Source organism: Narcine bancroftii, chromosome 3, assembly GCF_036971445.1.
Source record: "Narcine bancroftii isolate sNarBan1 chromosome 3, sNarBan1.hap1, whole genome shotgun sequence".
In the NCBI taxonomy this organism is placed as follows: domain Eukaryota; kingdom Metazoa; phylum Chordata; class Chondrichthyes; order Torpediniformes; family Narcinidae; genus Narcine; species Narcine bancroftii.
The window spans coordinates 2,022,658-2,037,043 of NC_091471.1; the positions used below are offsets into that span (position 1 = coordinate 2,022,658).

The 14,386-nt window shown below is 48.0% G+C and overlaps 1 protein-coding gene across 1 annotated transcript in view; it reads right to left on the minus strand.

The window, feature by feature from the left end:
- LOC138756926 (disintegrin and metalloproteinase domain-containing protein 19-like) overlaps positions 1–14,386 on the minus strand; it is a 271,202-nt gene that overhangs the window by 234,137 nt on the left and 22,679 nt on the right. Inside the window, exons 3-4 of the mRNA XM_069923354.1 lie at positions 8,899–8,975; positions 4,334–4,412 (exon numbers count right to left, since the gene is read on the minus strand). Of these exons, the coding sequence (XP_069779455.1) occupies positions 4,334–4,412; positions 8,899–8,975 (156 nt within the window). The remainder of the gene's footprint in view (positions 1–4,333; positions 4,413–8,898; positions 8,976–14,386) is intronic.

The following is a 14,386-nucleotide window of genomic DNA, read 5'->3' on the forward strand; positions in this document are numbered from 1 at the left end:
ACCTCCTCTGGCATTTCTGTGTTTTCACTGTAATCTTGAAGAAGGGCTCAGGCCCAAAACGTCGATTTACCTCCTCTGGCATTTCTGTGTTTTCACTGTAATCACAGTGCCTGGTGACTCTTGTATTGTATCTCAATCATCCTCTCCAAGTTCTTGCTAAATTGCTCCAAAATGGGCTTTATCCCAGTTTAGGATCTTAACTTATAGACCAGCCCTATTTTCCTCCACAACTACTGTGGTGGATATGAAGATATGACTGCCAATGTCATGACCCCCCACTGGTGACTTGCTTCCTGGTAACTCCTCCCCTTGTGACCCTGGAATAAAGGTCGACCTCCCTCTCCCTGTCCTCAGTCAAGCACTTGGAATTGGGCCAACTACAAGTCTAAAGTATAATAAAGGCTATCGTTCCTCACTCTACGGGTTTGGAGTTATTGATAAAGCCTATTAACTACTTTAAAACTAATAAAACTTTGACCACTGGTCACAAAGTGTTCTAACAATTCCACTGTTGTCCCTATTTAGTGCTATCTCTTTCTCTCTTCTCTTTGGCTTGGCTTCGCGGACAAAGATTTATGGAGGGGTAATGTCCACGTCAGCTGCAAGCTCGTTTGTGGCTGACAAGTCCGATGCAGGACAGGCAGACACGGTTGCAGCGGTTGCAAGGGAAAATTGGTTGGTTGGGGTTGGTGTTGAGTTTTTCCTCCTTTGTCTTTTGTCAGTGAGGTGGGCTCTCCGGTCTTCTTCAAAGGAGGTTGCTGCCCGCCGAACTGTGAGGCACCAAGATGCACGGTTTGAGGCAATATCAGCACACTGGCGGTGGTCAATGTGGCAGGCATCAAGAGCTTTCTTTAGGCAGTCCTTGTACCTCTTCTTTGGTGCACCTCTGTCTCGGTGGCCAGTGGAGAGCTGGCCATATAACACGATCTTGGGAAGGCGATGGTCCTCCATTCTGGAGACGTGACCTACCCAGCGCAGTTGGATCTTCAGCAGCGTGGATTCGATGCTGTTGGCCTCTACCATCTCGAGTACTTCGAAGTTTGAGATGAAGTCACTCCAATAAATGTTGAGGATGGAGCGGAGACAACGCTGGTGGAAGCATTCTAGGAGCCGTAGGTGATGCCGGTAGAGGACTCATGATTCAGAGCCGAACAGGAGTGTGGGTATGACAACGGCTCTGTATACGCTAATCTTTGTGAGGTTTTTCAGTTGGTTGTTTTTCCAGACTCTTATGTAGTCTTCCAAAGGCGCTATTTGCCTTGGTGAGTCTGTTGTCTATCTCGTTGTCGATCCTTGCATCCGATGAAATGGTGCAGCCGAGATAGGTAAACTGGTTGACCGTTTTGAGTTTTGTGTGCCCGATGGAGATGTGGGGGGGCTGGTAGTCATGGTGGGGAGCTGGCTGATGGAGGACCTCAGTTTTCTTCAGGTTGACTTCCAGGACAAACATTTTGGCAGTTTCCGCAAAACAGGACGTCAAGCGCTGAAGAGCTGGCTCTGAATGGGCAACTAAAGCGGCATCGTATGCAAAGAATAGTTCACGGACAAGTTGCTCTTGTGTCCAGTAGTAATTTAAACATTTAAGACAAAGGTAAAAGTAGGCCCAGGGTTATGGGAATTTGATTAGATTTTTATTTCTTTTCTTCTTTGGCTTGGCTTCGCGGACGAAGATTTATGGAGGGGGTAAAAAGTCCACGTCAGCTGCAGGCTCGTTTGTGGCTGACAAGTCCGATGCGGGACAGGCAGACACGATTGCAGCGGTTGCAGGGGAAAATTGGTTGGTTGGGGTTGGGTGTTGGGTTATTCCTCCTTTGCCTTTTGTCAGTGAGGTAGGCTCTGCGGTCTTCTTCAAAGGAGGTTGCTGCCCGCCAAACTGTGAGGCGCCAAGATGCACGGTTTGAGGCGATATCAGCCCACTGGCGGTGGTCAATGTGGCAGGCACCAAGAGATTTCTTTAGGCAGTCCTTGTACCTTTTCTTTGGTGCACCTCTGTCACGGTGGCCAGTGGAGAGCTCGCCATATAACACGATCTTGGGAAGGCGATGGTCCTCCATTCTGGAGACGTGACCCATCCAGCGCAGCTGGATCTTCAGCAGCGTGGACTCGATGCTGTCGACCTCTGCCATCTTGAGTACTTCGACGTTAGGGATGTAAGCGCTCCAATGGATGTTGAGGATGGAGCGGAGACAACGCTGGTGGAAGCGTTCTAGGAGCCGTAGGTGGTGCCGGTAGAGGACCCATGATTCGGAGCCGAACAGGAGTGTGGGTATGACAACGGCTCTGTATACGCTTATCTTTGTGAGGTTTTTCAGTTGGTTGTTTTTCCAGACTCTTTTGTGTAGTCTTCCAAAGGCACTATTTGCCTTGGCGAGTCTGTTGTCTATCTCATTGTCGATCCTTGCATATGATGAAATGGTGCAGCCGAGATAGGTAAACTGGTTGACCGTTTTGAGTTTTGTGTGCCCGATGGAGATGTGGGGGGGCTGGTAATCATGGTGGGGAGCTGGCTGATGGAGGACCTCAGTTTTCTTCAGGCTGACTTCAAGGCCAAACATTTTGGCAGTTTCCGCAAAGCAGGACGTCAAGCGCTGAAGAGCTGGCTCTGAATGGACAACTAAAGCGGCATCGTCTGCAAAGAGTAGTTCACGGACAAGTTTCTCTTGTGTCTTGGTGTGAGCTTGCAGGCGCCTCAGATTGAAGAGACTGCCATCCGTGCGGTACCGGATGTAAACAGCGTCTTCATTGTTGGGGTCTTTCATGGCTTGGTTCAGCATCATGCTGAAGAAGATTGAAAAGAGGGTTGGTGCCAGAACACAGCCTTGCTTCACGCCATTGTTAATGGAGAAGGGTTCAGAGAGCTCATTGCTGTATCTGACCCGACCTTGTTGGTTTTCGTGCAGTTGGATAATCATGTTGAGGAACTTTGGGGGACATCCGATGCGCTCTAGTATTTGCCAAAGCCCTTTCCTGCTCACGGTGTCGAAGGCTTTGGTGAGGTCAACAAAGGTGATGTAGAGTCCTTTGTTTTGTTCTCTGCATTTTTCTTGGAGCTGTCTGAGGGCAAAGACCATGTCAGTAGTTCCTCTGTTTGTGCGAAAGCCGCACTGTGATTCTGGGAGAATATTCTCGGCGACACTAGGTATTATTCTATTTAGTAGAATCCTAGCGAAGATTTTGCCTGCAATGGAGAGCAACGTGATTCCCCTGTAGTTTGAGCAGTCTGATTTCTCGCCTTTGTTTTTGTACAGGGTGATGATGGTGGCATCACGAAGATCCTGAGGCAGTTTACCTTGGTCCCAACAAAGCTTGAAAAACTCATGCAGTTTGGCATGCAGAGTTTTGCCGCCAGCCTTCCAGACTTCTGGGGGGATTCCATCCATACCTGCTGCTTTGCCACTTTTCAGTTGTTCGATTGCCTTATATGTCTCATCCAGGGTGGGAACCTCATCCAGCTCTAGCCTTAGGGGCTGTTGAGGGAGCTTTAATGTTAATTTAATGTTATGTCAAAACATTTAATTGTTCAGTTTTAATCTTTAAATATTCTATATTATAAATATTTGGCAGTCCATGATCTCATGGACAGACCTAACCCTATGATCATAGGAGATTCTACACTTGCGCCAACACCTCCTCCCTCACCATCATTCGGAGATCCAAACAGTCTTTCCATGTGAAGTAACACATATCAGCAGAGGTCTTCTACAGCATCTGGAACTTCCATGTTAATTTCCTCTACTCGGAAAGACTGGAAACAGCTGGGAGATGGTTTTGCTGAGAGCATCTTCGCTCTGCCTGCTGCAATAGCTGGGACTTCCCAGTGAACAACCATTTCAATTCTGTACTGCACTTCCATGCCAATATGTCTGTCCATGGTCTCAAGCACTGCTAAATTGAGGCAACTGCAAATTGAAGGAACAAAACCTAATATTTCTTCTGGGCACTCTCCAACCAGATAGCATGAACATTGATTTATCTGGTTCCCATTAGCTCCCCTCCCCCCTCTCTCTGCCTCCATCCCTCTATCTCCTTTACTCCAGCTCTCCACCCCCTTCCCTCTACATTCGCAGAGCCATTCCCTCCTTCTATCACTTCCCAGCTTTTTTTCTCTTCTTCCCTCCCACCCATACACATCTATGACCTGTACTCCTGGCAATTTGCCTAACATTTTATTTAGGCGCCTGCCTAATTTTTGTTCATATCTTGGAGAAGGGTACAGGCCCAAAATGCTGGTTATACATCTTCGCTACATTAAGAATTGTGTGTGACCTGCTGAGTTTTTTTGTGCATTAAACACAAACTTCAAGGCTGCTTTAATGTATTTTGTCATTCTCACCAAGGTGCTGTTTTGTTCTGTAACCAAACGTCCATTTGCATCATAATACGACACCTGAAACCTTTGTGGTATGAGGAACCTGTAAATTAAACACATAGGTTTTATGAAAGCAAGCTCTTCAGTAATTTTGAATATTTTAACCATTTATCTTGTTCAGGTTTCTTTCATTATAAGCAACAGATCAGACTATTAGTTGCATGAGGTGCAAGTTTATTATCATCTGAAATGCAAAACCTCACCCTTGTCTGCATTAAATTCCATCTGACATTTTTCACCCATTTTTCCAGCTGGTCCAGATCTCTGCAAGCTTCAAAAGTTTTTCTTGCTGTCCACTACACCTCCAATCCCTGGGTCATCTGCACACTTGCTGATCCAATTCTTCCAGATAATTGATTATAGATGACAAACAACGATGGTCCCAGCACTGAACCTCTGAGGGACACCACTAATCATAGGCCTCCAGTCTGCGAAGCAATCATCCACCATCTGGCTTCTCCTGTAAAGCCAATTTCAAAACCAGCTTACTACCTCACTATGAATACAGAATGAGTAAACCTTTCTGACTAACCTCCCATGTAGGACCTTGTCAAAAGCCGTACTAAAGTCCACAATACAACATCCACAGCCTTTTCTTAGTCAAATTCCCTGGTAACCTCCTTGGAAAACTATACGAGATTTGTTAAACATGACCTACCAAACACAAAGGCATATTAACTATCCTAAATGAGTGCCCAACTATCAAAATACTTGTAGATACAATAAGAACTACATCAGCAGCAATGGTAAAGGGACAAAGACAATGTTGTTTAAAACAGTAATTTTTTATTACTAATTTATTAATAACGTAACACTTTTTACTTCAATCTAACTTCATCCCACTATGCGCAAATATAACCCAAATTATTACAGTTTAAGTGTGATTTGAGAGATGATTTTAAAGTTCAGTTTCAGAAAGCTTTTGTGTTGAAACTCAAGTCTTTACTGTTGTTCAAAAGCTATTTTGGAGTAAATGTGAGGCATCAGATTTCTTTAAATTGCTGCTCAAAAACAATAATGAAGAATTTTGAAACATCAAGTCATCAAATCTCTTTAAAACTCACAAATTCTTTTGTAAAGTTGTTTTCAAAGCAATGTTTCTTCATATGAACCATATTCTCTCTCTTGCATGGAGAGTTTGGAATCTATGTTTCACACAAAGAATCTGGCCTCTATCCAAAGAGACAGCAAAGTGGCTATTTTCTTCCATGATGATTTCACAAACCCAGACAAGGATTAAATGAAGTTCCCATAGAAAAAGTGATCCAGTAGAATTCTGTCCTCTTTTCCAAAGTGACAGCAAAGTCGTCTTCCTTTTTTCCAAAACCCACTTATCCTGTGTTCCACTTTTTCCAGGAGTAACACACAATACCTTTTCTGGTTACTATATCTTCAATCCCAAAACTGGTCCTCTTTTGCCAAAGAGACGGTAAAATGGCTTTTTATTGCACTGATTTTGTTCTCAAAATCTCTCTCAGCGAAGTCCGCCTTGCAGATGTAGGCAGCCTCCAAGAACATGGCGCGGGCTACACACTCTACTGGTCTGGCATGCCTCAGGCTGAACGACGCCTAACTGGTGTTGGCTTCATGGTCAAGAGCTCCATTGCCTCCAAACTCGAAAACCTCCAATTATCCATGTCATCGACCAAAGAGGAGCTGATATGTTTTAAGACCAGCCTTTCCAAACACTTCTTCACTGTTGATGTAAGTGGTACTGGTCAATACTCTTTAAGGCAGGTTACTACACTCTTCTTGTGCCCCAGTATGATTGATGCCTGTTTGAAACAGATAGGTACCACGTCCTGCTGGAGTGAGATATTGAAGATGCCTTGGTAAGTTGATCAGCACAGATCTTTAGTACTCGGCCAGGTACACCATCTGGGCTGGATGCTTTCCTCAGATTCACTCTCCTGAAGGAAGTACGCACATCGTCCTCAGGTGGAATATTCAGGGAATGTGGGGGTGCAGTGGGGAGGTTCTTCGCTGTTACTGTCGTCATATAGGATGTAGAAGGCATTGAGTTCCTCTGGGAGAGAAACTTTGCAGTCATCTACTTTACCGGATTTGGTTTTGTTACATTCAGGTCCTACCACAGCTGTTGGATGTCCCTTGTTGTTTCCATTTTCTTCCAGAATCTCCACTTCGTCTGGAAGATAGCTTTCCGCAGGTCCTACCTGCTCCTGCTGCACTGATCTGAATCTCCAGACTTAAACCTGTCCCAGGTTGGGACTTTGTCCCTGGAGTATGGAAGAATGAGGGAAGATTTAATAGAGCAACAGGACCTCGGGCCTCCGGCGGCGGCAGCAACAGGACCTCGGGCCTCCGGCGGCGGCAGCAACAGGACCTCGGGCCTCTGGCGGCGGCAGCAACAGGACCTCGGGCCTCCGGCGGCGGCAGCAACAGGACCTCATGAGTGAAGAGCTGCACCAGTACCTGGCAATGCAAGGCATTGCGTGTAGTAGCTCGCAAGTGAAGGTTGAGCTTGCAGCGAACAAGTCGGAGGTCAGTGTGGTATTCCGTGCTGGAGCACATCTCGTTTGTCTCTTCCTCGCACCAGAATGTAGTCAGGAGGTGCCAGTGTTTGGATCAGGGATGCATTCAGGTAGTCTTCAGGCTGCCTCTCTGCTGGAAAAGGGTGTTAGTAATGACAAGCTGCTGTTCTGCGCAGAGTTCCAACAGGAGGCGCCCATTGTCATTGCACTTGCCGACACCATGCTTGCCCAGGATTCCTGGCCAGGATTCTGAGTCTTTGCCGACACGAGCATTGAAGTCGCCAAGGATGACAACCTTGTCGGCTGTAGGGATGCGTCGGATGAGGTTGCACAGATCAGTGTAGAACTTGTCCTTTTCTGCTGGTTCCGCCTGAAGGGTTGGAACATAGACACTGATGAGAGTGATGTGTCGCTTGTTTTGAAGGGTGAGTCGCATGGATATGATCCGGTCAGAGTGGCCTGTCAGGAGGTTTTTGAGTTTGGAGGCAATGGAGTTCTTGACCGTGAAGCCAACACCAGATAGGCGTCGTTCAGCCTGAGGCTTGCCAGACCAGTAGAGTGTGAAGCCCGCGCCGTGTTCTTGGAGGCTGCCTACAGCTGCAAGGCGGACTTCGCTGAGAGCGGGTATGTCGATGTCAAGTCTGAGGAGTTCATGTGCGATGAGGGCAGACCGATGTTCAGGTCAGTGGCTGTCAGCCTTGTCTAGCATGGTTCTGATGTTCCAACATGCTAGCTTGAGTTTGTGTGCATCTTTTGAGGGGGAGGACGTGGACCTGTCCTCGGGCCTGCGCAAAGGAGCTTTTAGGTGGAGTGCAGTGTGCGCAGTACTGGCCCCACCCTTTACACCTATGGTTCGTGTGCCGTGGTCAAGCAAGCTGGGACGTGGCAGCAAGGTCCTTGGGTCGCAGGTTTTATATCGGAGTGACCTTCTCCTATGCAGGTTGCTTAACCGGGCTGAAGAGGCCTGCCTCCCCTTTTAGGTCGAACCATATCTGCAGATCTGCAGACTAAAGGATATTTAATGTAATATTGCACTATTTCATGATAATAAAGGAATTTTGAATCCTGAGCATGAAGGGAATAATGGTGTTGACGGCTGAGCTGTAATCGATGAGTTCTATTGACTATGTGATCTAGAGCTGAGTGGAGAGCCAGTGATATTATGTCTGATTTGGAGTAATTGTGATGGTAGGTGAATTGCAGTGGGTCCAGATTGTTTTTCAAATTGGAGGCTTGTGAACTGTTGTGTGACACAAGAATCAATGCTGTTGTTCATTATCGATACTAACTAAATTTAAATTTTAAATTGAATTTACAGCATGGTAAAGGCCATTTAATCCTGTGCCACCCAATTACATTCAAATTAACTGACAACCCCATACGTTTTGGAAGGTGGGAGGAAACCAGACCATCCACAGGGAGAACTGCCTACTGACAGCAACAGATTCGACCCCAAGTTGCTGGTAATAACGTCACAGTAACTGCAGAGATCATGGTTGGTATTATTACTAAGTTTTCAGATGACACAAGAATTGGTAGGAAAATGGACTTTGTCCAAGATTACAACAGATCGAGATCAACTAGGAAAGTGGGCCAAAGAATGGTAGATAAACTTTAACTCAGACAATCCAATTTGAGTTAGAACCATAGAAAAAAACAGGTCATTTGGCCCTTCTAGTCTGCGCCAAAACCTCACTCCACTAGTCCCACTGACCTGCTCACATTCCATAACCCTCCAGACCTCTCCCATGCATATATCTATCCAATTTATTCTTAAAACTTAAGAATAAACCCACATTTACCACATCAGATGGCAGCTCGTTCCACACTCCCACCACTCTCCGAGTGAAGAAGTTCACCTAAACCTTTCCCCTTTCATGCTAAAGCCATGTCCTCTTATATTTATCTCTCCTAATCTAAGTGGAAAGAGCCACGTCGAGTAGATTTCCAGAGGTCGGCACAATATCATGCTGTAATCTTCTGTGTTCATGATGAAAAACAAAAATAAGCTTTTGGCCAGAAACCTGTTTTACTCACGGATTTCTTCTGAGGTCCAGAGTTAAATGATGTTCTTCTATTTCTACCCAAACTTCAATTTCATCTGTGTAGTTGATCTGCTCAGGAAAATTAGATGTCCATTAATATGACTGCCTTAATGGCCTTTATACGGCACCAAGACAGGACGTGTATTGTGCTTCCCTCTCTCATTCCATGAAGAAATTTAGACATTGATTCCTATAATTAAATATTTGCTCGAGGTGGTTAGCAGAACACTATTACAGCGCCAATGACCCATTTGAATCCATCTCTGTCTGAAAGGAGTTTGCATGGGTTTTCTCCAAATGCTTTGGTTTCCTCCCACCCTTCAAAACCATATGGGGATTTTGGGTCACAAAGAGCAGGAAGTTGTGGCAGATGACTGTGGTACATGGCTGAAGAGTTGGTGCAGGGGTCAGGGGTTCAGATTTGTGAATTATTGACATCTCTTCAAGGGAAGGACTGACCTGAAATGGAGAGAGACCAGTATCCTAGCAGACAGGTTTGCTAGAGATGGTAGAGAGAGTTTAAACTAGTTTGGCAGGGGGGTAGGAACCAGAAATGTGTGTGGTAAGTAAGGCAGAAGGTGGAAAAGATGATGCTATATGCTTTGGGTTTGTGAGGAAGTATAAATGTAGTCAGTTAGAAAGTTTGAAATGTGTCTATTTTAATTTAAGCAGTATTAGGAATAAAGGTGATGAACTTAGAGCATGGATCAGAGACTTCACTGACAGGATTGGCTGATACAGGTATCCGGGTTTAGATGTTTTAAAGGGATAGGATGGGAGGAAAAAAAGGGGTGGGGGGGGGAGGAGAGCAGCATTACTATTTAGGGATAGAATCACAGCCGCAGAACTGGAGAATGCTATGGAGGGTGAGTCTACTAAGTCGGTGTGAGTCTATGGGCCCCCAAATAGCCCTTGAGGCTATTTTACCACGTCGTGTGTGCACTGGACCAGGTCATGGCATTGAGGGTGGATGACATCATTCACCGGCCACCAGCAGTGGGCAAGTATACTACCCTCAAAAATCTACTCCTGAGAAAATTTGGCCTCACTCCCCAGCAGCATGCTTCCAGGCTCTCACACCTGGATGGGTTGGGGGATCTGTAGTGAATCTCTGCTAAGCTGCCTGTCTCCCCTCTGGCGAGCCTTGCTGTACTAACATTGGCTATGCATTATCTCTACCGTTAAAGACACTCCCCTTGGGTATAACACCCTTGTGTGTGCACCCATTGTCTTTCATTATTGTACCATTAGTTTCTGCTTATAAAAGCCATGGATATTGTTTGACTGCATCGTCTTTGTCTACTTCACAACTGGCACGACAGGATCGCAGCCCCTCAGCCCTCAAGGACGAAATGCTGGCCCTGGCGGAGGATTATAAACCGTGTTTCCTCTTCCACCAGATATTCCTTGAACAGACGCCAGAAGATATCCGGCTCCATCTGTCCGAAGAGAACTTTTCTGACCCCCGCAAGTCTGCAGCCCGGGCAGACGCCCTCTGGCACGTAAAACAGGAGAACAAATCAGCCCTCAGCCAGGTTTCAAAGCCAGGGCCCCGCCATCCGCAGGATGGAACCCAGTCAACATGGTGCCTTTATCACCAGCACTGGGGAGTGAAAGCCCGCAAGTGCCGCCAGCCCTGCGACTTCCAGCCAGCCCTACGACTTCTAGGGAAACGGTCAGGCCAACTGCTGTTGATGGCTGCAACAGATGGCCACGTGAACATCCTCCTTTATATCATTGACGTCCACAGGCCGCCGGTTCCTGGTGGACACAGGGGCCGAGCTGAGTGCCCTCCCCCCTACAGTGCTGGAAACTCGCACCCAGACCCCCGGTCCAACCCTGCAGACTGCCAATGGTTCTGCTATCAAGACCTTTGGCACCCGTAGGGCACAGATACAGATCGGGGATGAAAAGCTCACTTAGAGGTTCGTCCTGGCCTCGGTGGGCACCGGACTGTTAGGGGCTGACTTCCCAAGGGTTCATGGTCTGCTGGTGGACGTGAGGGGCAGGAGGCTGCTCAACGCCCACTCCTTTCGCTCAGTGCGCCTGGGCACGGCAGACGATGACAGACCCAAAAATCGCCACAGTAGCCACAGACGAGTTCGCCGAGATCCTCAGTAAATTCTCTGCCATCCTGGACCCACGCTTCGACGTCGCCTCCCCCTGCCATGTTTTCCATCACATCTCCATGAAAGGCCCCCCCGCTGCATGCCAGAGCTAGGCGGCTGGCACCAGAGAAGCTAAAACAGGCAAAAGAGGAATTCTCCAGGCTCCAGGGCATCGTTTGGCGGTCAGAAGTCATCAGGGGGTTGGAGGCCCTGTGGAGACGACAGATGGCTAAACGACGCCATGACTCCAGACAGGTACCCGGTTCCCCATATCCAGGACTTCGCGGCCTCATGGATGCAGTGGGTAGGGATTTGGACTTCCTCTTTATCTACCTAGATGACATCCTGGGAGCAAGCCACAGGCGCGAAGAGCACAAGGCCCATTGCCGTACCCTGTTCGCCCGGCTGGCAGAATTCGGCCTCATGGTCAACAAGGCCAAATGCCAGTTTGGAAAACAGACATTGCAGTTTCTGGGGCACAACATCTCAGCATATGGGGCAGCTCCGGCACCGGAGAAAGTGGCAGCCATCCAGCGTTTTCCCAAACCATCCTCTCTCAAGGGCCTGCAGGAATTCGTGGGAAGTTAATTTTTACCAGAGATTCATCCCCAACACCGCCCGCATCATGCACCCTCTTTTGGTGCTGATCGTGATGAAAGAGAAGACCCTGGCCTGGTCGGAGGAGGCGGTCAAGGCCTTCACTGCAATGAAACAGGCCCCCGCAGAGGCAACTTTATTGGTGCACCTGCTCCCGGAAGCGCACACGGCGCTCTCAGTCAACGCTTCTACCACGGCGGTCGGGGGAGTACTGGAACAGTGGCTGGATGGACAGTGATGCCCGCTGGCCTTTTTCAGTAAGCAGTTGCGGCCGCCAGAGCTTAAATACAGTGTGTTAGACCGGGAGCTCCTGGCTCTGTACCTGGCCATCAGTCACTTCCGATACTTCTTGGAGGGCAGAACTTTCACCGTTTTTACCGATCACAAGCCCCTCACCCAAGCACTGGCTATGGCCAAGAACCCGTGGTCAGCCAAGCAACAGCGCCATCTGTCCTACGTATCCGAATTCACAACAGACATCTGGCACAGGGCAGGCAAGGACAATGTGGTCGTAGATGTGCTCTCCCGTCTGGCTATCACAACGCTAGCTCCTGGCCTCAACTACGTGCAACTAACACAGGCCCAGCAGCACGACACTGAAACTCAAGCTCTCCGGACCGCCATCTCAGGTCTCCAGCTCGAGGATATCCAGCTACCTGACTCCGCCCAGCCACTGCTCTGCGACACCTCCACCAGCTCACCGTGCCTGGTAGTCCCACAGGAGTGGAGGGCAAGGGACATCAGCTCTATCCACAATTTCACCCACCCCTCAGTAAAAACTACCATGCGTATGGTGGTGCAGCGATTCATCTGGCATGGCCTCAAGGAGGAGGTGGCAGCGCTAACCCGCAACTACATCAGGTGCCAGACATCTAAAGTCCACAGACACACGCAGGCCCCTGTTCAACATTTCGACTCGGCCATGCGGCGGTTCCAGCATATCCACGTGGATGTCGTGGGTCCCTTGCCGGTGTCCAGGGAGTCGCGATACCTGTTTACCATAGTGGACAGAGCAACCAGGTGGCCGAAAGCCATCACCGGTCCATGAGGTGTCAGTGGAGACATGTGCTAGAGCCCTGGTCAGCCAGTGGATCGCTCATTTTGGCGTGCCGGCGCACATCACAAGTGACAGAGGTGCCCAATTTACCTCCACATTATGGTCGCAGTTGGCAAGGCTTTTAGGGGTAACATTGCACCACACCATGGCCTACCACCCACAGTCTAATGGGTTGGTAGAGAGGTTCCACCGACACCTAAAGTCCGCTCTAATAGCAAGACTTTCCGGCCCCGACTGGATGGACGAGTTGCTCTGGGTTCTCCTTGGGATTTGAACAGCACCCAAGGAGAACCTGCAAGCTTCGTCAACAGAAATGGTTTATAGCGCGACACTATCCCTGCCAGGTGAATTCTTTGGCCCGGAGGTCGATGCGATGCACAACAAAGGTGAGCATCTCGCAGACCTCCGTAAACAACTGGGCAACCTAACCCCGCCACCCCCATCGCATCAACCGAAAAATCTGGATGTGGCACAATTTGTGTTCGTCCGGAGAGGACCACAGAGGGCCCCGCTGCAGCGATCATATGAAGGGCCATAAAAGGTTCTCTGGTGATCGGGTGGGACTTTTACTTTAGATGTGGGGGGCAGGGAAGAACTGTTTACTGTGGACCATTTAAAAGCTGCTCATTTAGACTTATCACAGCCAGTGCAGATGGCCGCACCTAAGCGCCGGGTCCGGCCACCAAAGCAACAGGATAAGTAGCCGATTCTGGGGGGGGGGGAGGGGTTGTTGTGTGACGGCGCACATCCTCATGGCAAACCGGCCCCGCTTGTATTGCCACATGGCGGGGCACCCATGTGGAAATGGCATCGTCAGGGGTTTCTCTCTGACTCCAACGCCCACCCTGGGCAGCGATTATGATGTCACAATGCTGCCCTTAAAGGGGCATGCTGAATGTGAATAAATACAGTCATTAACGACCATCGGTGTGGCAGCCACAACCCAACAAAAATAGCATCAGATCCTGTTGGAGTTTAACCCTTAATAATTTCTCCAAAAGATTTCCTATCTCTAACTAAAAGGGTTTTACCCCTGAACACTTCCATGTAGAGTGCAAAATTGAACCAACTTCCCGACCACATCTAAAGCATAAATCTGATAATATTGGATTCCATTTTTAAAATTTTTGAGGAATTAAGTATACTTGATGCAAAAATTATATTGAACCAATCTATACCCAATATTAATAATTTTTGTCATATTTTATTTTCATAATAGCATAAAATCATTTTCATCTATTTAAAACATCCTGTGGTGGTGTGAGCAGTGGAAGAAACACAGCTTCCACATTGAGGGGTCGTTAATGACTGTATTTATTCGCATTCAGTGCCGCCCCCTTGAAGGGCAGCAGGAGCTCAGTTACCTGGTACGTTGTGACGTCATGATCGCTGCCCAGGGTGGGCGCTGGAAGGGAGGCTGGAGTCAGAGAGAAACCTCTGACGACACCATTTCCCCATGGCTGTCCTGCCAGGTGGCGATACCAGCGGGGTCAGTTCGCCATGAGGATGTGCGCTGCCATAATCCCATCTTAATATTGATTGATGAATTCCTAAGTTAGGAGCTTCTTTTTGAAATAATTTGTACATCACTGAAATAGACTTATTCAAACTGCCCTGACATATCAATAATTCTAATTCATTCTGTCCAGGGAGCATCATATTTGGACCTAATTTATCATCCAAAAAAGCCTCAACCTGATAACAGAAAAAAAGTATTA